The following is a 23,195-nucleotide window of genomic DNA, read 5'->3' on the forward strand; positions in this document are numbered from 1 at the left end:
GTAGCGAAGGTCTGGACTAGGAATGAATTGGCAGAGAAGAAAATGAGCGTGGAGGTGGTCCGACACATTTACAAAGCACACGCCAGGGCAGCATTTATTTTGAGGGAAAAAGCTGAAAAGGGAGAACATGGATTCCATTAGAGTAACATTTAGGAGAGAACTGCCTTGAGGTGCCAAAGGTTGTTAAGTTATGTTTCTCGTTTGCTTCTCTGCTGACTTCTCTCTTCATGCCAATGCTTTCTAAAAGTTCTTGTTCAAACAACCGTTACTGTGGACTTTATCCCCATTCCCCACACAGTTTTCCAGTGAAAGTCCTGGTCCACACAGGGTCTAGTTTCTCAATTTCTGAGAATATTTTGGCAATAAAACCACCTTTTTGCCTCATGCAACATCACTGCCAAAGAACATTGCTTTTAGTAGAAAAATAACTAAGAATTGGTTACTACAGTATCTGCCATACCCCAATATATTGCTGCCAATATGCATATATTTGGTTTACTTTGGTGTTTGGGAATGTTCTATTTGCTCTAGTTGTGGGTGTTTTGTTCTCAGTATTGCGCTGTAACTGTCAAATCGGAGAGCTCAGGAAATCAGAGCCTCCAGTACATGCGTCTGCAATATGTGCAATATGAATACCTGGTAAGAAGCTGGTAGCTAGGGGTTTAGTGATAAGCTCACTGACATGATGCCTGTATAAGCCTTTTGTTTTGAGAGGGCCTGTCCCTCATGGACTTCATTACTGTGTGAGGGGTATTTGTTACACTGAGGCGTGGGTATATTACTGCAAACCCAATATTTATAAGCAACAAAGACCAATGGAAAGGCAGATTTTTTTTATTTGTGGATAGGGCCCAGTGGATCAAAGGGAATGCCACAGGCTATATGGTGCAGGTGACTGTAAAGGCAGGTTTCATTACAGCATATTTCTCTGGGCTGGGAATGGTTTCCTGCCTTACTCACACGCACTGAGAGGGACATATGCTTCTACTTTCCCTCTTTCGAGTTCAGGCCAGTTGGAGAACCTTAGCATTCAACCAGAGGAGTGCTTTTTCTGCCAGGTCTATGGCCTAATCCTGTTTGCAGTGCCTGGAGTCTTGTGAAAGAGCGAAGAGCAAATGGTTTCTCATAAAAGTACTTTTCTGTTATTGCATTATATATAATATGGAGAACATGGGTAGAAGTGACCAAGTGCGTGTGCCTTGTTCAAAATGCCTTGTTTACATTCTGCGGCCTCAGACACATTATGGGCTAAGTGCAGTGTCAGCTAAGCAAATCAAAGTCCAACAGGCATTTGGCGACTGATAGAGATAGATAATATAGGTTAATCTAATAGTAAAGGGTTATTCATGCCAAATATCCTCTGTGCTGATGCAGTATAGCCTACTGGCCATTTTCTGTAAGGAAGTGTATACCCTTCTATAGCCTACTTTTCTTGAGGAGCAGATGTTGTAGATAAATCATCCTGCACTGGACCAAGATGGACTCACTTTGTCACTGATGTTTTGACATCCACTGTGGCCTACACAATATATTTTACAGGTCAAAAGTATTCTCACTGTCACATAAAATGTACATTATCTTTGATTCTAAGCCTAAACACACCAATCGTTTCAATACAAGCTACGATTGTATGCTACTTTAGTAGATATTTGACGGACACTTTATAGAAACGTAGCTTGTTATGGAAGTATATTTATTGGAGCTGTCAGGTGATTTAAAAAAAAATCAAGTTTTACATTGCAAAGACTGTTAAATCACCAGGAAATCAGCTCAAAGTGGTTTTAATGTAGGAAATTTGTACCCAATTATTCCCATGCATATATAGAGTAGCATTATGTGATCACATCCAAATGTAATCAAGATTTGAAATTATTATGTTTTGTACTATATCTGTTTGCGCTTCTTGCGGTCAATATGCAGTACACATGATTTATAATCATGTTCCTGGTCGGCTCCCGACCTGCCGATCAAGAAAACTGAATGTAATTGGGCACCCCTCGCACAAATCACAGATGATCCATTACATGGAGCAGATACTCCAGTGTACACTGTAACAATGAAAATAAACGTCTTCAAAAATGGAAGGCAAGATCAGGTGGGACCATTCTAGCCAATGAGAGGGCAGATACGCTTGTGGAACAACAGACACAAGTCCGATATAAAGTGTTATTTCTCAAAGTTGCCGGGATGTCAAGTGTCCTACTTATATCAGTATAATTGTAAGAAACTACGCATTACGAAACTTATGTTCGATCAAATAAGCCACACGTTGCAAATAAGCCGTTACATTTTTTGTCAGCCAAATTCGGCATTCATTGACCTCCATACCAAAACTCCTCGCTTGGTAAGCGGAAAAAACGCCACCTGCTAGAGAAGATAGATATTGTGCCCAGTTTACTCCTCTCGCTTTGCCTCTTCCTCTCGGCATAAAGTAACTGTATGTCTAGTGACATCATCTAATTTCCGTTTCCATTCTTCCAGTGCCTCTGCCTATTAAGGCAGACTGGAGTAGCTTTCCAAAAAGAGTATAAAAAGTATCGATTAAGACTCCAGCTCGGATTTTTAAACTTTCTTTTGCACAAATAACCCGAATAATGGAGTCGGGGTTATGGAATTAAAGCCACGACCACTAGCAATGGACGTTCTCCTTGTGGAATTACTGTTTTATAGCAGCTTGCTCTCTCTGGTTCGTGGTAAGTAGCGTGTTTCTGCTCGGACTCTGCAAAGTTCTGGGAAGCAATGTGGCTATAGCTACGTGATATGTGAATGTATCTCGCTAGAGGTCGGTAGTTATAGTAGCCATAAGTTTATATTTTAATATTTTAGAGTTTAATAGACTCTAGCATGTCTTGGCGTGTATTTCCTTTTAAATATTATACGTTTGAGTCTTTTCTTTCCAAGTTTGATACTGACTGTGTGGCAAGACAATCGCAGGAGTTCACTCAAGCCGAAACTGTCTCTTGCTTTCACAATGTATCAGCAATAGTGAAACGTTCAAAACCCCAAATATTAAATTAGACATTTTATTCTGCGCAACTTTACTTAATTATTGAGGGGAACTGCAAAAGTTCATTTTAGAGCCTATACTCCGAGGCCTCAATGTACTGCGATTGATCGCCGGTGTCGGGTGTCATTTGGGAGTCCTTGATTTTCTGCTTGTAAGTGCGAGAAAGTTTGTGGGAAAGTGAAGGACAAGTTTCTATTTTTTTATAAACTTGTTGAAGTAGCTAACCACAAATACCAAATGAGATGAGTGTTTTTCTGAAGGTGCCCAAAAAAATCCTTAACCAATGAATAGGCAAACACATATTTTGTAAGATGGATCGTCAAACCACTAACAAAATGCATTTGACCATTTTACTTACATATTTTTGTAAATACTAGAAATCACACACAAACATCTCTAAACGTCTACAAGTGGGTTTAGTTCTAAAGATGTTCTTGATTTGTGTGTACATTATTAGCCAGGTGTTTCCAATAGGTTGACTAGGGCTGAATGGACTATATATAGATTCAATTATTAGTTCACCTTTTATCGAATATAGGCTGGCTATGCCTAGAAATAAATCAATACAATATTTCTGTATGCAGTTTAGCATGATTGTACACAATTAGTTTGAAAGAAGTAGAAAGAGTTAATCTTTTTTTGGTTTTATGGCCATTCTTTTAAATGGAAAATGGCATATTAATGCCCACTTAATTTTAAAAATCCTTTTCCCCAGCATTGATTTGGGCAAGTTATCAATATACAGTGCCTTCAGACCCTGGACTTTTCCCCACATTTTGTTGTTTTACAGCCTGAATTGAACATGTATTAAATTCAGCTTGTGTGCCACTTATCTACATACAATAACCCACAATGTCAAAGTGGAATTTTGTTTTGAGATTTATGTTTATAGTTAAAAGCGTTAATGTCTTGAGTCAAAAGTATTCAATCCATTTTCTAATGGTAAGCCTAAATACGTTCTGGAGTAAAAATGTGCTTAACAAGTCACATAATAAGTTGCATAGACTGACACTGTGCAATAATAGTGTTTAACATGGTTTTTGAATGACTACCTCATCTCTTTACCCCACACATACAATTACATGTAAAGGTCCCTCAGCAGAGATGTGAATTTCAAACACAGATTCAATCACAAAAACCAGGGTGGTTGTACAATGCCTCGCAAAGAGGTGCACCTATTGGTAGTTGGGTAAAGTGTTTTTTGTATTTTTATAAAGCAGACACTGACTATCCTTTTGACCATGGTGAAGTTATTAATTACACTTTGGATGGTGTATCAATAGATGCAGTCACTACAAAGATACAGGCGTCCTTCCTGTTTCAGTTGCCGGAGAGGAAGAAAGCTGCTCAGGGATTGCACCATGAGGCCAATGGTGACTTTAAAACAGTTTAATGGCTGTAATAGGAGAACTGACGATGGATTCAACAGCATTATAGTTACTTCACTATACTAAACTAAGTGACTGACTGAAAAGGAAGTCTGTACAGAATAAAAAATATTCCAAAACATACATCCTGTTTTGTAATAAGGCACTAAAGTAATACTGCAAAAAATGTGTCGAAGATATTGCCTTTTGTCCTGAATACAAAGCATTATGTTTGGGGCAAATCCAACACATTGAGCATAGCTCTTCATATTTTTAAGCATGGGGTTGGCTGCATCATGTTATGGATATGCTCTTCATCGGCAAGGACTAGGGAGTTTTTTATTTGTATAAAAAGAGACTGCATGGAGCTAAGCACAGGCAACTTCCTAGAGGAAACCTGGTTGTCTGCTTTCCAACATGAATGCAACATGAGTCTTCTACTTTGACATTATAGTATTTTGTGTTGATGATAATTAAATCTAAGAGGTGTGAATACTTTATGAAGGCACTGTAATCCTATATTACCCTCTGACTAGTATCAATCAAAAATGAAATAATTATTTTTATGTATGATTGTATTAATTTAAATTACACTTGCATTATACATCCAAGGTAAGATTCAGCCATTTAGTCACTTCAGTGTTTAAAATGTAAAAACTAGGTTCAACCATGTTCAGTAACTGTTGCTTTCTTGTGACTGCATATCATAAATCAATCCCTTCAGATCTATTTTTCCAATAGATCTCAGTTTTGGCTAATTGTTCTGCTGTGAAAATAAAGCCTTGCAGTGTATGGGAAGATTTGCACGACTTGAGGTGTGAATGTTATTCCATTCCATGGGTGAAGAATGTAGTCTATAGATTTAATCTTTTTCACACATCAGTTTTTGAAATATGAGTAGCTTATTTGTTTAATTTCAGCTGGGGATGTGGAGAGGACGTTTAGCTGAAGTCTGTACACTGTAACAGGCAGTCTAGATTTCCCATGGGTCCCCCACTCCCTTTTCCTTAACACCTACTCTTCCTCACAACCTCAGACACCACACACAGCACAGCACTCTGATAAGGCTTTGGAGCCAGGGAGCTGTTCTTCCTCCCAACCAGAACACGAAAATAAGTGGGAGGGAATCACTTCTCAAGCTGAGCACAGTGCTAGAGCAATGGAGGCTTTCTGCCTTCCTTCCTTTCAGGACACTTCTGAAGCTCGTAGAGTAGACACCCCCTTCCCGTCACCCCCTGTCTCTCCTCCCAGTGGAGGGCCAGCTAATCCTGGTGACAAGCTCAGACTCCTCAGCTGTTCCTTTGTGCTCCCTCTTCCACAAACGATCCAGGTGTTCCTAACTCACCCCCTTTTCAAATGACTGACTGGAAAAGCTGGTATGATGCAATGTTGATAAGTCATTTGAACTGGCAGAGAAAAATGGCAGGGCAGCTATTGACTTAGTTAGACTTACTAATAAATAGGTTTAGGTTTTTTGGACCCTGTGTAAAAGTAAAACAGAGCAGACTCTGGTATGCATCGTATCCCAAGCTGTGTGCCCTTGAGCAGAATTGAGTTTCTTATTCAGGTAGTAAGTAGCCTATCTGATAGGCTGTACTTTCCTCCCTCTTTGAGACATCTTTTTAAAAAAAGCTTTAAGTGTAAAATTCATGTGAGGCATAGTGCATTTAAGTTTCTGAACCCTATATTTTTATATACCCAGTCTTAATCTCTCTCTTCACGGTGGGCCCATCTTCGGAGAGTGCATTTCTCCTGAGTGCCAGAGCTTTCATTGTGCGTTTTCAAGGAAGTTTCCAGGTTCCTCCTGCTGTTTTATACAGATGGAAAGTTCTTCATTGAGTGTTGCTGAGAAAGAAAATGAAATGCTGTCGAGGGGGGACAGAAACATAAGCTTTGAAGATGGACCTGAACAGGGACTAGCTCTATAGTGTTTTTGTTTAGGGTCAGCCATTTTGATATAAACTAGCCTTCCAGTGTATACAGTTGCTGATTGCCTCACCGGCAAGATATTTTTCAAGGCTGTTAAACTATATCCTTATAGCTACAGCCCCAAATGAAAATGTGGCCTATAGGCTGTTCGTTTCTATGTCTGTATTAGCTGGCTTGATAATCCAACTGTTGGAGCCACTTGACCATGATGATAGGCAAATAAGGAACCACATTCTTGTCAGTGAAGGATCGTGCTTGGGAGCCAGTCATGGATGTTTAGGAAAGAGCTGGCATTGTTTGGTAGACTGGCTTCTGGCCCTGCCTCTTGGGATTGTGCATTTGGGGCAGAGACCTAGAGCGACTGCTTTGCAGCATGTGGAGTGGACAGGCCTCTGCTCAGATCTCATAAAAAGTGCAGCTGTTGAGTTTTGTAATCCCCACTGTTATGTATCCACTGGGGGCTGAGGTGTCAAGAATCCTCCCTGATGGCTTTCGGTGGTCCCTCTCGCACTCTCTCTGGGCCTCCACATTCTGCTATCTTTTTAGGAATGCCTTTGGATTACCAATGGGGCGTATTTGTTTTCAACACTCCAATGTCCAATACACACGGCTACTTACTTCCAAGCTACATCCTTGAGATCTCATAATGAGTAAGTAGTCTACTTGTTGTATGCCACATGTTGACTAGGCCTAGTTTCTAGAGACTTTCTCTGATTGTGGCATTTTTGTAGCAGAGTTCTCTTGTACCTTTAGGCAGTGATAGTGTTCTGTTCCCCTCCAGGTCCTCTGTTCCCCTCCAGGTCACAACTCTATTGACCTATGAACCTTGTGATTCAGAGAAAGGAAAGAGAGACGCACGTGGCCTTATGGGAGAATTAGGCTGTGACTTGTGGCTTTAAAGCTTCTTCTCCATCTTTATTTCTCCACTAGTACCAGTGTGATAGCCATCTTCTGTATTTCTCACTGTCTAACATGTGCACATAAAATCATGGTCTAAGGAAGGTTATACATTTACATTACATTTAAGTCATTTAGCAGACGCTCTTATCCAGAGCGACTTACAAATTGGTGCAATCACCTTATGACATCCAGTGGGACAGTCACTTAACAATAGTGCATCTAAAACTTAGGGGGGGTGGGGTGAGAGGGATTACTTAACCTATCCTAGGTATTCCTTAAAGAGGTGGGGTTTCAGGTGTCTCCGGAAGGTGGTGATTGACTCCACTGTCCTGGCGTCGTGAGGGAGTTTGTTCCACCATTGGGGGGCCAGGGCAGCGAACAGTTTTGACTGGGCTGAGCGGGAGCTGTACTTCCTCAGTGGTAGGGAGGCGAGCAGGCCAGAGGTGGATGAACGCAGTGCCCTTGTTTGGGTGTAGGGCCTGATCAGAGCCTGGAGGTACTGAGGTGCCGTTCCCCTCACAGCTCCGTAGGCAAGCACCATGGTCTTGTAGCGGATGCGAGCTTCAACTGGAAGCCAGTGGAGAGAACGGAGGAGCGGGGTGACGTGAGAGAACTTGGGAAGGTTGAACACCAGACGGGCTGCGGCGTTCTGGATGAGTTGAAGGGGTTTAATGGCACAGGCAGGGAGCCCAGCCAACAGCGAGTTGCAGTAATCCAGACGGGAGATGACAAGTGCCTGGATTAGGACCTGCGCCGCTTCCTGTGTGAGGCAGGGTCGTACTCTGCGGATGTTGTAGAGCATGAACCTACAGGAACGGGCCACCGCCTTGATGTTAGTTGAGAACGACAGGGTGTTGTCCAGGATCACGCCAAGGTTCTTGGCGCTCTGGGAGGAGGACACAATGGAGTTGTCAACCGTGATGGCGAGATCATGGAACGGGCAGTCCTTCCCCGGGAGGAAGAGCAGCTCCGTCTTGCCGAGGTTCAGCTTGAGGTGGTGATCCGTCATCCACACTGATATGTCTGCCAGACATGCAGAGATGCGATTCGCCACCTGGTCATCAGAAGGGGGAAAGGAGAAGATTAATTGTGTGTCGTCTGCATAGCAATGATAAGAGAGACCATGTGGGGTTATGACAGAGCCAAGTGACTTGGTGTATAGCGAGAATAGGAGAGGGCCAAGAACAGAGCCCTGGGGGACACCAGTGGTGAGAGCGCGTGGTGAGGAGACAGATTCTCGCCACGCCACCTGGTAGGAGCGACCTGTCAGGTAGGACGCAATCCAAGCGTGGGCCGCGCCGGAGATGCCCAACTCGGAGAGGGTGGAGAGGAGGATCTGATGGTTCACAGTATCGAAGGCAGCCGATAGATCTAGAAGGATGAGAGCAGAGGAGAGAGAGTTAGCTTTAGCAGTGCGGAGCGCCTCCGTGATACAGAGGAGAGCAGTCTCAGTTGAATGACTAGTCTTGAAACCTGACTGATTTGGATCAAGAAGGTCATTCAGAGAGAGATAGCGGGAGAGCTGGCCAAGGACGGCACGTTCAAGAGTTTTGGAGAGAAAAGAAAGAAGGGATACTGGTCTGTAATTGTTGACATCGGAGGGATCGAGTGTAGGTTTTTTCAGAAGGGGTGCAACTCTCGCTCTCTTGAAGACGGAAGGGACGTAGCCAACGGTCAGGGATGAGTTGATGAGCGAGGTGAGGTAAGGGAGAAGGTCTCCGGAAATGGTCTGGAGAAGAGAGGAGGGGATAGGGTCAAGCGGGCAGGTTGTTGGGCGGCCGGCCGTCACAAGACGCGAGATTTCATCTGGAGAGAGAGGGGAGAAAGAGGTCAGAGCACAGGGTAGGGCAGTGTGAGCAGAACCAGCGGTGTCGTTTGACTTAGCAAACGAGGATCGGATGTCGTCGACCTTCTTTTCAAAATGGTTGACGAAGTCATCTGCAGAGAGGGAGGAGGGGGGAGGGGGCGGAGGATTCAGGAGGGAGGAGAAGGTGGCAAAGAGCTTCCTAGGGTTGGAGGCAGAAGCTTGGAATTTAGCGTGGTAGAAAGTGGCTTTAGCAGCAGAGACAGAGGAGGAAAATGTAGAGAGGAGGGAGTGAAAGGATGCCAGGTCCGCAGGGAGGCGAGTTTTCCTCCATTTCCGCTCGGCTGCCCGGAGCCCTGTTCTGTGAGCTCGCAATGAGTCATCGAGCCACGGAGCGGGAGGGGAGGACCGAGCCGGCCTGGAGGATAGGGGACATAGAGAGTCAAGGGATGCAGAGAGGGAGGAGAGGAGGGTTGAGGAGGCAGAATCAGGAGATAGGTGGGAGAAGGTTTGAGCGGAGGGAAGAGATGATAGGATGGAAGAGGAGAGAGTATCGGGGGAGAGAGAGCGAAGGTTGGGACGGCGCGATACCATCCGAGTAGGGGCAGTGTGGGAGGTGTTGGATGAGAGGGAAAAGGATACAAGGCAGTGGTCGGAGACTTGGAGGGGAGTTGCAATGAGGTTAGTGGAAGAACAGCATCTAGTAAAGATGAGGTCGAGCGTATTGCCTGCCTTGTGAGTAGGGGGGGAAGGTGAGAGGGTGAGGTCAAAAGAGGAGAGGAGTGGAAAGAAGGAGGCAGAGAGGAAAGAGTCAAAGGTAGACGTGGGGAGGTTAAAGTCGCCCAGAACTGTGAGAGGTGAGCCGTCCTCAGGAAAGGAGCTTATCAAGGCATCAAGCTCATTGATGAACTCTCCGAGGGAACCTGGAGGGCGATAAATGATAAGGATGTTAAGCTTGAAAGGGCTAGTAACTGTGACAGCATGGAATTCAAAGGAGGCGATAGACAGATGGGTAAGGGGAGAAAGAGAGAATGACCACTTGGGAGAGATGAGGATCCCGGTGCCACCACCCCGCTGACCAGACGCTCTCGGGGTGTGCGAGAACACGTGGGCGGACGAAGAGAGAGCAGTAGGAGTAGCAGTGTTGTCTGTGGTGATCCATGTTTCCGTCAGGGCCAAGAAGTCGAGGGACTGGAGGGAGGCATGGGCTGAGATGAACTCTGCCTTGTTGACCGCAGATTGGCAGTTCCAGAGGCTACCGGAGACCTGGAACTCCACGTGGGTCGTGCGCGCTGGGACCACCAGAGTAGGGTGGCCGCGGCCACGCGGTGAGGAGCGTTTGTATGGTCTGTGCAGAGAGGAGAGAACAGGGATAAACCGTTATGTTGGACATGTAGGCCTAGATATAGGGAGGATGGGGGAGAAACTAAAGTATGAGGTCTCCCATCACATTTAAACGTGTAGCTCATCTCAGTTAATTTGCCTCACAGCCCTTTTGTAGTCAATAATGAGGAGTTGTGTTCTGAGGATGTGTAGACGGGCAGTAAATTGTGGTTAGTCTGGGTTTTAATCTTGTTCAGGGAGAGGAAGTTCTCCTTAGCAGCAACAAGCTGATGTCCACAGCAGCTTCACAACAGCTCCAACATGGTCTATGATTAGTCGGTTAGGCCTACAGGTTTGGACTGAAGGTTAAACAAGAGAAAGTTGGAACATGTTTTGACAACTTTGTATGTAAAACATTGCTGACGGTGGCATCTTTTTATTACATTTTTTAAATTTAACCTTTATTTAACTAGGCAGTTCAGTTAAGAACAAATTCTTATTTATAATGACGGCCGGCTGGGGAACAGTCGGTTAACTGCCTTGTTCAGGGACAGAACAACATATATTTTTACCTTGTCATCGCTGGGATTTGATCCAGCAACCTTTTTCTTACTGGCCCAATGCTCTAACCACTAGGCTACCTCTCTCCTCTCCGCAAGCATTGTCAGTGCTTTCTGCCAGTGATGACCTCAGTCTGTGTGTATGCATCCAATGCCCCCATCCCAATCAGCAGTCACTGAGTCACCACTTGCTTACTGGGTGGCACATTATGCAATCCAGCTTTTGCTATTGGCTTTCACTCTCCTTGTGGAATATGTAACTTGATTCTAAACATAACTAACATGAAAGGTCATGGGCTTCTCTTCGTCACATTTCAACCTAAATGAGAGTAGGGTGTAATGGCTGTGTACCTTATTTAAAATAAAATAAAACGTTAAAATAAAAATGTATTTTCATTTTCCTCAGGATCTCCCTTGCTGCTGTTTGCCAACCGGCGGGATGTGAGGCTGGTGGAGGTGGGGAGGCCGGAGTCGGCGGTGGTGGTCAGTGATCTGGAGGATGCTGCTGCCGTGGACTTCCTCTACTCTGAAGGACTCATCTTCTGGACCGACGTCAGCGAGGAAGCCATCAAGCAAACCTACTATAATCAGTCCACCCACTGTAAGCATTACAGCGCCGCATGCCAGTTAGGGACTTATGTTGTGTTGGCTTCCATTTGTAAGTGTGTTAAATATGTGTTGTTTTTAAGTTGGTTGCAAATATAATTAAACATTTAATATATTCTGCAAAGCATAGATGAACTGGAAAAAGGATACAACCTAAGCTAAATCTAGCAAATCGCACAAGAATGTCACTATTAATGGAGGGATGTTGATAAGTGTAGACCTAAGTGTTCCCACTGAAATATTGGCATTTGTTTCCAGCTGTGAAAGAGGCCATGGGGACAGGGCAGACTGTTGTCGTGTCGGGCCTCGACTCCCCCGACGGACTGGCTTGTGATTGGTTGGGCCGTAAACTATACTGGACTGACTCGGAGACCAACCGCATTGAAGTGGCCAATCTGGATGGCACCTCTCGGAAAGTGCTCTTCTGGTTAGACCTGGACCAGCCCCGGGCCATCGCCCTGAACCCAGCCCACCGGTGAGTCTCTGGCCTCACCTCGTTGTCTCCCCTGACTGGGACATGGTTCAGGGTGGGTTCCTGGGTCATGTATCCGCACTAGCCTCCCCTTCCCCTCCATGTGTATTTCTGGTTCATACATGCATCCGTTGGTTGAAGAGCGAGGGTGGAAAACCTTTTCAGTTGGGTCTGTTTCCTGTTGTGTTGCGTAGATCCTCTGGAGTTGACCCCTTTTCTCTCATAGGGCACTGTTTCTAATTCTATGTCAGGGACTAAGGTTGTGTATCCGTTGTTAGCATTGTTGAGTCAGTGAAATTCCACCTCAGTCAGTGGAAATTAATGCAGGAATAACTTTTTAGTTGATGGATTTAGTGCAAGTCGGTGCTATTTTTGAATGTGTATGGTTTATTAACATTTGGACTTTAAACCCCAATAACCTGTTTTTTAAAATAATATATTTTTATCTCTTTAGCATAGCGATATAAAAACTAAAACAGATTATGGTGTCAAGAGTTTAACTCTCCGTATTAAGTTGGCTTCATACAGTTCAAATACATATCACTGAAATGCTGTATGATAATCCAAGTAAGGTTTGAGTTATTCGTTTGTTGAATTCTTTCTCTGAAAGACATTTGTTCATCTTGAAGCACAAAAACACAATACATTAGCCATTTTTAGGTTCTTGCAGTCTTTCTGTTTTGAGATCTCTCCTTTTGAGAAAAGCTCCTGCCGCCTTCAGTAGTGTTTTTTAAATTTGGGGTGGAATAGTGGGGCCCGGGAGAGAGGGAAGGTGTTCAGTCCTTGGTAGGCCAGGATCCAGTTATAGCCTAGTTCAGCTAGCGCTGGTGGATTGTGTGTTTTTAAGCTGACATATATTTTGATTTGCCAAAGTTTACTTACTGTGATGAGCTGAGGTGGTGCCGGGTGGAAGGACGTTCTCAACCACATCACCTAATATGAGATCATTATTTAGAGGTGCGATTTATGTCCCATGTTGATACTCATTTCATTACGTTGATTATTAGTTTAGAAGCAACTCTAGAGGAAACTTTTTTTTATTTCACAAATACTATCAATTATGCGTGTACCTAACAACCATTTATGCATAATAGGCTGTCTTGAATGTGTCTCAAATGAGAGTTGACATGTGTTGCTTTTCCCTTCTGTCCTTGCTTTGCCCTCATGAGGCTAAGAGTTTAATTCCTAGACAGCACAGCCATTGTTCTTCATGCTCTTTGTTCAACCAATAACTTAATTCTAATGGAGGTATAGGAGCAGGGAAGCTCTTAATTGTGAAAAATGTGCTAGCTGAGTTTGAGTTTGGCACTATTGGCAAACTAATATGTTAGGTCTCTGGGGAGGGGGGGGGTGTTACCGCTTGGTCTCCCTGCTGGCATTAGGTTTAAGAGTTTCCGATGGTGGGTGACATGCTTGCTGTCGTACCACATGCTAAATGAATGACTGAATAATCAGGCTTCTCCAAACTCCCGTTTCCTGACGCCTTAATTGTATTTTCTACCCGGCTGGACAAAGGAATGCTGTTTTGTGGCTGTTCACCGTGTCAGTTGGTGCACAGTGTTACATTCTAATCAGCTACTGGGTCCCTGACACGTAGGCCATCCATTCTGGCACAAATCTACAAGTCAGACTTTTCCTATCAAAAGACATGGAATTTTAAAAAGATCTTTGCTTTTATTGGCTCTTGTTGGAACGTGATGTCTGAGAGTTAGTTGCTCGTACAGTATATCCATTTTTGGGGGCGTTTGGAATGCAACTGAAACCCACAAGGTGCTCTGCTCTCACAGGGCCTAGAGTTAAGGAATTCACATCATCCTGACTAATGCGCGTCAGGGGGGCTCTGGGAACATGGAGCTATCCCTAATGTTACAGAAGTATACCAAACATTATGACCCTCTCATTCCTGGACCTTTGGACCATTCTTGATTCACACACTAAACTGTTGAGTGTGGAAAAACCCTGCAGTTTTGCAGTTTGACACAAACCGGTGCGCCTGGCACACACATACATACTATCATACCCAGTTCAAAGGCACCTAAATATTCTGTTGCCCATTTATCCTTTGAGTGGCACACATACACAATTCATGTCTCGAGGTTTAAAAATCCTTTCACCTGGTCAGTCTGTCATGGAAACGGCAGTTAATGTATACTCAGTGTATCTGCTTTCTAGCTGACCTTGTACAACACTGATGTTAGTGACCCAAAACTGACCTCTGAGTGTCTGTCTTCTTATTATGAGTAGTAGTAAGACAGTCTACCACACCCAATAGTTTCTCTAGACAGTTTGTTAAATGGAAAAACAGAGTAAGCCATAGACCAGGACAACTGGGAAACCTGGAGGCAGCTCATACATTGTTCATAAAATTCTCCATGTTTGTGCCAGGTTATTTTACGACGGTTTTTCAGTTCTAACATAATTTTGATCCTGTCCATTTTAACATGCGCTACACGGCCAAAAGTATGTGGACACCCTTTCATATTTGACTTCGGTTTTTTCAGCCACACCCGTTAGTGATAGTTGTATAAAATTGAGCACACAGCCATGCAAACTCCATAGGTGGCAGAATGGCCATACTGAAGAGCTCAGTGACTTTCAACGTGGCAGCGTCATAGGATGCCACCTTTCCAACAAGTCAGTTGGTAATTTCTGCCCCAGTCGACTAAGTGCTGTTATTGTGAAGTGGAAACGTCTAGGAACAACAATGGCTCAGCCGCAAAGTGGTAGGCCACACAAGCTCACAGAAAGGGGCTGCAGAGTGCTGATGCATGTAAAAATTGTCTGTCCTCTGTTGCAACACTCACTACAGAGTTCCAAACTGCCTCTGGAAGCAGCGTCAGCACGAGCTGTTCGTCGGCAGCTTTATGAAATGGGTTTCCATGGCCAAGCAGCCGCCAGAAGCCTAAGATCACCATGCGCATCGGCTGGAGTGATTTTAAAGCTCACCGCAATTGGACTCTGGAGCAGTGGAAACGTGTCCTCTGGAGTGATGAATCACGCTTAAACATCTGGCAGTCTGACAGATAAGTCTGGGTTGGTGGATGCCAGAAGAATGCTACCTGCCCGACTGCATAGTGCCAACTGTCAAGTTTGGTGGAGGAGGAATAATGGCCTGGGGCTGTTTTTCATGGTTTAGGCTATGCCCCTTAGTGCCAGTGAAGTGAAATCTTAATGCTACAGCATATAATTACATTCTCAACAATTCTGTGCTTCCAAGTTTGGGGAAGGACTTTTCTTGTTTTAGCATGACAATGCCCCAGTGCACAGAGCAAGGTCCATACAGAAATGGTTTGTCGAGATAGGTGTGGAAGAACTTAGCTGGCCTGCACAGACCCCTGACCTCAACCCCATCGAACATCTTTGGGATAAATTAGAACACAGACTGCGAGCCAGGTCTAATCACCCAACATCAGTGTCTGACCTCACTAATAATACCCTGAATGGATGCAAGTTCCTGCAGCAATGTTCCAACATCTAATGGAAAACCTTCCCAGAAGAGTGGAAGCTATTATAGCAGCAAAAGGGGGGACCAACTCCATATTAATGCCCATGATTTTGGAATGAGCTATTCGACGAGCAGGCGTCTATATACTTTTGTCCATGTAGTGTACGTAGGGTAATTTATATTTGCTGGTAGGCTAACCTGTCCATCCACCACCTCAGCGGTCTATGAATATAAATGTAACATGCTTAATGTAGCCTCCATTCAATGCAGTGCACATTAGAGCCACTGCAGGTACTCTGGGAACAACATGCAGACTACGACTTGGAGATCGACTTTTATGATTTCTATCAGGCGTTATCAGAGGACATGAGAATGTGTGTGTGCGCGTGTTAAAGGTGAGAACGTTGTAAACTAAATTGATCCTAAACGTTAAGAAAAATCCATAACTCAAATTATTTTTATTCACACAACTACCACTAACAAGTCCCGATCAGAAAGCTTTTAAATTTTTATTTTTTTACAAATACCTAACACAACGATGTGTTAGTTGGAGAAAAAATGTCATTTTTCTTCTTTAGATCGAGCGGCTCTAAAGTGACGAGGGGAGCAGAGATGGCAACCAAGTCGACTTATGCAATGTAAACTAGCAATAGTACCTGTCTTGACTTTATTAAACCGAGAGAAGCTAATTAATGTTAGCTAGGCTAATTGAGACTTCATAACTTCGACTGTGTGCGTGTGCGTTCTCCCTGTCCGAATCCTACAGTAAAGAACTCCATTCAGATGACGTAGCAGCCTCCTTGTTGGCTCTTGGTGTTGTAGCCTGTCTTTCTCAATTAACTTGTCGTTCTGTCATTTTAATTCAGTCTTCCAATAATTGCCTATATATATATATATTAATAATAACTTGCCACATGGAGGCTCTAGCTCCGACTGTAGCCTAGTGCCGGTTTGACTTTCACGACAACAGGAACAAGCTACATGCACTACTCTCTTGTGAAAAGCAAGAGCACCAGCAGCATAAATGATACAGTGGGAAGTGCAATGAAGGTGTGTACTGTTGGGGGTGCTTGAGGACATGTTTTTATTGAAACCCTGGACAAGCACACCTGATTCAACTCATCATCAAGGCCTCATTGAGTTGAAAGAGGTGTGTTTGTCCAGGGTTTCAATAAAAACATGTCCTCAAGGACCATTGGGTGTGTTCGGTGCTGTTTACTTATTGACTCTAATTTTCTTCCTCAGCTATATGTACTGGACAGACTGGGGGGAGGAGCCTCGCATCGAGAGGGCGGGGATGGACGGCAGCAACAGGAAGATCATCGTGGAGGTGGACATCTATTGGCCGAACGGTCTCACCATTGACCTGGACGAACAGAAACTGTACTGGGCCGACGCTAAGCTGAGCTTCATCCACAGAGCTAACTTGGATGGCTCCTCACGGTCAGTCTGTTCTCATTATTAGTTTGTACACCCTTTGTGCAAAAGCAGCCAGGGATCTGACTGAACCATAGCGCTGGACTCAACTTAATTTCAGAGGATGAGACGGCTGAAACCTCCAATCCAAACACATTTGACTCTGGAGGTCCCAATCCAAACATTGGCTCTGCATGTAGGCCCAGTTGTGACCCCCTCCCCCTGGTTCTCTAAACTGGAGATTACCTCTGCCATACTGTTGAAACCCTATCTGACTTGGCATTATAGTTGTGATTGGGGCCCTCGGGGCATGGGTTGACTTTCCTTTGTGTAACTTGGATTTAATGGCAGTGTTCATAAAGAGAGGTAGGGCTGGGCGGTATACCGTATTTTACTATATACCGGTATTGATGGATGGACCGGTTTGGGTTTTTACTTAAAGTTTTATAACCATATTTCATTGTTTGATTTGTTAAATGTGATGCTAAACTCCAGCATGTGTAATATCTGTTTTTATAGTTTACTCCGTTTGCTATTGAAGTCTTTGTGCTCCTGCTGCATGCTGCTTCCCACACCAAGCCCTGCCCCCTGTCACTCAAGGAGAGGGCAGCTACTCGAGCACTAGTTCTTCAATATAGATAAGGCATACTTTCATGCACTGTCTCTATCCTTCTCGTTGTGTATGTTCCTCTCATGCAGTCTGTGTTAACTTAACAGGAATAAAAGTGTATCCATCTGTCTGAGACGGATAAAAACGGGCACAATGGATTATGGTCATTGTTCTTGCTTTTAACTAGGTTGAATATTTGCTTGATGAAAACTACACCGCCATTCAGCCCAGTGTCCAACACAGTTCTTGACATGATTTCTCTCGTGAATCATTTGATTTAATTCTAGAGACGGTTCCTTGGGCTCACCAAAAAAAAAACTAAATGTAATTCATGTAATTGAACCAACTTTGGTCAATTAGGTGTTTAATAAGAAAAAAAAGACATGTTGGTCAATCGCTCAGCGCTAATAATCATTATATTTCCAAGGTTCCAACAGTTCACCTATTAACTAAGCCTAGGTATTTTTTGTCCATATCGTGTGGCACAGTGTGGAAATGATAACGGAAATGCAGAAAATGGAACACTATAAAACAATTAGAATGGCGAAAGCACCATTTTTTAAATCATGTGTAATTTATGCGTTTCCGCCCTAGGGTCATGAACTAATCAAAGCATATTTAGTGTTTTTATTATTAAAAAACTCAAAATACGGTCAAATGTGAAAAATATTGTGCTAACATTTTGGCCATATTGCCCAACCCTAAAGAGAGCCCTTCTCTCGTGAGAAGACTGCTTTCTTCAGGTGGAGAGTGGATGCCGGTTTTCTCAAGATCAATGCAGTTGCAATACCCTTGTTTGTTTAACTCCCTCAGGACCAGATTGCCCAGTGTGTTTTGTGAATTTGAAATGAAGTTGTAATTTCTAACTTGAGGATAAGATGCATCATGGTGGAACTGTTTCTTGCCAACTGTAATCTAATTGCATGCCTCCAGTAATGGTACTCGGAATTATCGTAAGCACTCTCAGAGGAAAGTCAACTTCACCCCAGAAGTAGTTTCTGTTAGTTTACCTCTAAAAGCGAGACGTTTTTGCCTTTCATGTGCAACACATTCTTGACACGTCTGATTAATGGAGCAGTTTGTAGTATGATTTCAACGGCGGCTTCAAACATGCACACGTTCCAACTTCCAAGTACGTCGAATGTGAAATAGCTGTGAAATCTGGTGTAATTATATATATTTTTTTTCTCTCCCAACCCCTCGTTCTTCACACGCTATTAAAGTTTTGGAGAAAACATGCTGTCGCCCTCCTCGACCTTACCCTTCTGAAAAGGAATCCATTTACCTACCAGCCAACCCTCCACAGTCTGGTGATTGATGAGGGCCTCAACAGAATTCTGCTTTCTGTATCAGGATTCTTAACACTTGTGCAATGGCATGTCACGCTTTGATCCTGCATTTTATTTATGTCCTCACAGAGCTGACTGGCTGTTGGCCTGACTGTGTGTCGTCTGGCGGCGCGAAGGGGCGCCCTACTGGATGAGGCTGCGCTCGGTGCTCTGTGCTGCTCTGGCTTTGATAGACTACTGCTCTGACTGACTTCCTCACTGAATCAGGACCGTTAATACAGGGCCGTGGCTAACGTTCCCCTGTTAAATAGTTTACCAGATGCTGCATTAAAGTCTGATGACAGGCTGATTTGTTAAATTTTCCCTTGGAAAGGGCTTGGTGCGGCTCCTGAACTGTTCCATGACGTCACTACGTGTTCCAACGCACCCTCTTTAGGGTCTGACTGAAATCCCAACCAGGGGGCTCTCTCTCGTTGTTAACTCATTTCCACTGCCACTTGTTATTTTTGGTATGAATTCATTGCTACTCAGACAGTCTGGATTTTTGCTATAGCCAGGACTATACCTGTTTCGCAATACTCGTTAGTATCGTAACAAAACACTGAACTTCTTTAAGAAAACGGCTCTAATATTGGAAACAAACATTGTCATCCAGTGTCACAGTTTATTTTCCAAGCAATGGCACACTATTTTACATGCAGCAGGTTTCTGCTTCGGGTTCATTTTTGCTATGGAAGAAGTATTGCTGGTTTTGAAGGCCCTAGTCTTTGCCATTTACTGCTGTTTGGTGTCATGACATTCACACTTGTAGAACGACTGAGACGCACAACTCAACATCTCAACTGATACTCCTCTTCATTGCTTTCCAATGTTACTCTTTACAAATATACCGTCTAAGCATGGATTGGTACTGATGGCTAAAAAGGTGTGCTGATCCATAAATGGTGTTTTGAATTCACAGGGAGACTGTGGTGGAGGGCACCCTCACCCACCCATTTGCCCTCACCCTGTCAGAGGAGACTCTGTACTGGACAGACTGGCAGACCCGCTCCATCCACGCCTGCAACAAACACACTGGAGACAAGAGGAGGGAGATCCTCAGTGGAATCTACTCCCCCATGGACATCCAAGTGCTGGGTCCAGATAGACAGCCAGACAGTAAGTAGTGCTGGGTCCAGACACAGTCTGTAGTGCCTCTTGAATATCTCTATGGTACTCATAATTAATGTTAGAGAGCACAACATAACAGATTGTCTGCGTTATGATTCCCATCTGTGTGTCTATGGTTGTGTGTTGGGAGGTAATGAAGAAATTGATGACTTTGGCAGTGTGTAAACATTGGCACCCCTGTGTTTGGGGAGTGAATGATGACGAACGCCACCATTATGGTGGGTTGTGTCTCGCAAGGAGTTTGGGGAGGGCAGGTGATATAGAGAAAGCTAGGAGGCTTCGATAAGAAACTTTAGAGAGGACGACATTGCTATTTAGTAGGTAGGACATTTAGATAAACATTCACCAATAAATCCCCTAACCTGTATATCAAGCCGCCATAAATTCAATCCAAAAATGGGTTGGCTTAGACTTTGTGAGGAGTTTAAGCAATTTGGCCTTTGACTGTGGCCTGGTTGTAATCCTCCGTTAGTGCTGTGAGAAAGGGGAGCGTTGGTGTTTGCTGGTCCACTGTGCCAGCCGCTTGGGCTTTGTAGCTCTGTAGTGCCCTGCTGAGATTGGCAGAGCGTGACCCAGTAGACAGGGAAAATCACGCCACAGGACATCAAACTTTGTGGCACAGCTATTGTCTGAGCAGCGACCTTTTTTATTGTGGAACAAAAATATCAGTTGGTTTAGTTTGAAAAATGTTTTTTTTTTCGGTTTTCAAGTTTTTCATCAATTGTTATGTTGTCAGAATGGTTCTCTCGACGGAAGACGCTCGCAGTGTGGCTTTCAGTTTTAGGGACAGTTTCACCGACTTTCAGTGTTCTCTACTGACTTTGCTCTTTGCTCCCTCAGTCCAAACTCCCTGCAGTGTGGACAACGGAGGCTGCTCCCACCTGTGCCTGCTGTCCCCCATGCAGCCTTTCTACAGCTGTGCCTGCCCCACTGGAGTTAAGCTCAAGGAGGATGGGAAGACCTGCCGCCCAGGTAAGAGACTAGCCGCTGTGGCCACTACCCTCAGCTGGTATGGGTTTCTCAGTAGCGAGCCCCCCTTTTGAAAAGACTACACAATGGGTGTATCTCAAATGGCACACTATTCCCTATATGTTGCACTGATTTTGGGCTCTGGTCACAAGTAGGGCACTTTAGAGGGAATAGGGTGCCATTTTGAGAATCAAGCCCACACAATTCCCCCTCAGTGACGACGTCCTCCTAATGCTACTGTACATGTGTCGCGGTTTCACATTAGACATTCCTATCTGGTGTACGGGACATTATTGACATTCCTGAGGTTATTTTATTTATGGACTCTTGAGTTAGGCCTATTCAACTGCAAGCGCTGCCCTTAATCACACAAACCAAAAGTCATATTGTCCCAATTTCTTTAAACCGATTAGGAAATATGCCAAGTTCTATTTTTCATTTCATAACGACGTGTACAGTAATTAAGCATTAAATTCAGTTAAAATGTTAGATTTTCATTTTTTTAATACAATTATTCAATTAAGATAATTTTATTGGGTGTATTGGCATCCTGTTCCTCAACCAAAACATCAAAATGCCTAACGAGAGAGCTATTAAAAGGGCCTAATCTCTGACAGATGGCTGCTACACACGGCGAGCTCTTCAATGCACAATTTACCCTGCCGTTTGCTCTTAATTTCTATTGCCCCCACATAGACAGCTACATTTAGCCTAGAAGCCTACTACTCCACCCCCTCTCCCCACATTCCCTACTTTCCAGAGTTTACCAAAGGCCATAGATGTAACTGACTGAAATTCAGGAAGGTTGGACCTCTCCTGTTTATGTGTTGTGTTGCTGCTGCGGTCATTTCCCTTGCCACTCCAATCTCCTCGCCTTACTTCTGGGCAGAGAGAGCAATTACGTAGGAAGCCAGGCCTAATCAGGTCACTGCGCCGTTTGTGTGTTTAGTGGACACAGCCCGGGCCCATCCTGCAAAATGAAACCTGTTTGTTTGACTTGCCCCAGGGTGTTTACATTCCCTCTGGTCTCTCTCTGGAGGGCCTGATATTTCTCCCTGCCTGCCCATGACTAAGGAGAGACCCACCCCACCCATAACCCTCATAAAGGTGACAAATACTTGTCTAGAGGGGAAGAAAAAAAATTCTGGGGGATTTCTTGGCATCAACCCTTGCTTGAGGAGTGACATTCCTTTGCTTGTTTAGTTGCTGGAGGCTGTTTTGACCTGGGATACCTCCTTGTTGGAATGAAACAGTTCGACGTCAAGCCAAGGTCAGTGCTGATTCTGAAATCCGAGTTCAGTCCTGGCCGTCCTGGTTCTCACCCCTCTCTGGTGGACAGAAAACACCATCGTCTCTGTGCACCAGTCCTGTTCTTTGCCTCAAAAAAAGACTCCTCTCCCAGGCCAGGGATGCAGCAGATCCTCTATTTGAAATTGAGGCGGTGTATTCCCAGGCCAGGGAACAATGAGTTGTATTCTTCTAGCCCTCATTCCAGGGAAGTAAGTAAAACCATAGTGTATGTATGGGGGGGGGGGGGGGGGAGTAGTTATCCAGGCCTGATAGAACATGGATGTATTCAGAATGACTATAGGATTAAGCCGACCTCCAGCAGTGTTGACAACTAAACAGAATGTAAAACAATACCCCATTGTATCAGCTCCGATTAGGGGGAAAGCAGCAGGACGGGGGGGGTGGCTGTGTGAAGATTAAAGAGAGCTAGTGTCCACGCTCCTCATTTGTTTAGCTTGGGTGGCTAAATTGAGGGCGTTTGTTGTGGTTTTAGGGGAAGTCTTGTCACTTTGTCAAATGTGAAGCAGACCGAGGAGTGAATTTAAATCAAAGGCGTGGCGTTCTCCCCTTGATGGAAAACGAAGAGCCGTTTTTTTTCACTGTCATTACTGATTGGTGTCACCCTTGATTGATGCCCTCTTCTGATTGGGCGTCGGTAGTCTGCAGCTGGTCTTGGGAGCACTGGAGCGTACATGGCTAAAACGTGAGATTAGGCAAGGAAAAAGTTGGACCTAATTGCCTCCGCAGAGTGTGGCTCTAGTGAGCAAATGCAGCTGCTATTTAAACCAGGCTCCGTGGCAGCTAGGTGTCCCCTCAGGAAAACATTTATACACAACTGTTTTTTTGATAGGCTGATATTTAAAAGGCATAATTTAGTTTTTTGGATTTGTTTCTAATCTAAAGCCTGTTCTCACTTTTTTTGTTTGGATAAAAGTGAACAAATTGTCTATTCATCAACTAAATAACGATTTAAACAAATAGAATACAATAATTAAGTTGCAACTATAAATTGTCCTCTGAAGGTTCGTCTTTACTAAA

General features: G+C 44.2%; 1 protein-coding gene across 1 annotated transcript in view; it reads left to right on the forward strand.

Moving 5' to 3' along the window:
• The first annotated feature begins 2,459 nt into the window (after positions 1 to 2,459).
• Positions 2,460 to 23,195, forward strand: part of LOC124038240 (low-density lipoprotein receptor-related protein 5-like) — a 56,786-nt gene continuing 36,050 nt past the window's right edge. Inside the window, exons 1-6 of the mRNA XM_046353854.1 lie at positions 2,460 to 2,693; positions 11,297 to 11,491; positions 11,755 to 11,971; positions 16,659 to 16,856; positions 19,690 to 19,886; positions 20,739 to 20,870. Coding sequence (XP_046209810.1) covers positions 2,609 to 2,693; positions 11,297 to 11,491; positions 11,755 to 11,971; positions 16,659 to 16,856; positions 19,690 to 19,886; positions 20,739 to 20,870 — 1,024 coding nt within the window. The 5' untranslated portion in view covers positions 2,460 to 2,608. The remainder of the gene's footprint in view (positions 2,694 to 11,296; positions 11,492 to 11,754; positions 11,972 to 16,658; positions 16,857 to 19,689; positions 19,887 to 20,738; positions 20,871 to 23,195) is intronic.

This window comes from Oncorhynchus gorbuscha, linkage group LG01 (assembly GCF_021184085.1).
Source record: "Oncorhynchus gorbuscha isolate QuinsamMale2020 ecotype Even-year linkage group LG01, OgorEven_v1.0, whole genome shotgun sequence".
NCBI classification, from domain to species: domain Eukaryota; kingdom Metazoa; phylum Chordata; class Actinopteri; order Salmoniformes; family Salmonidae; genus Oncorhynchus; species Oncorhynchus gorbuscha.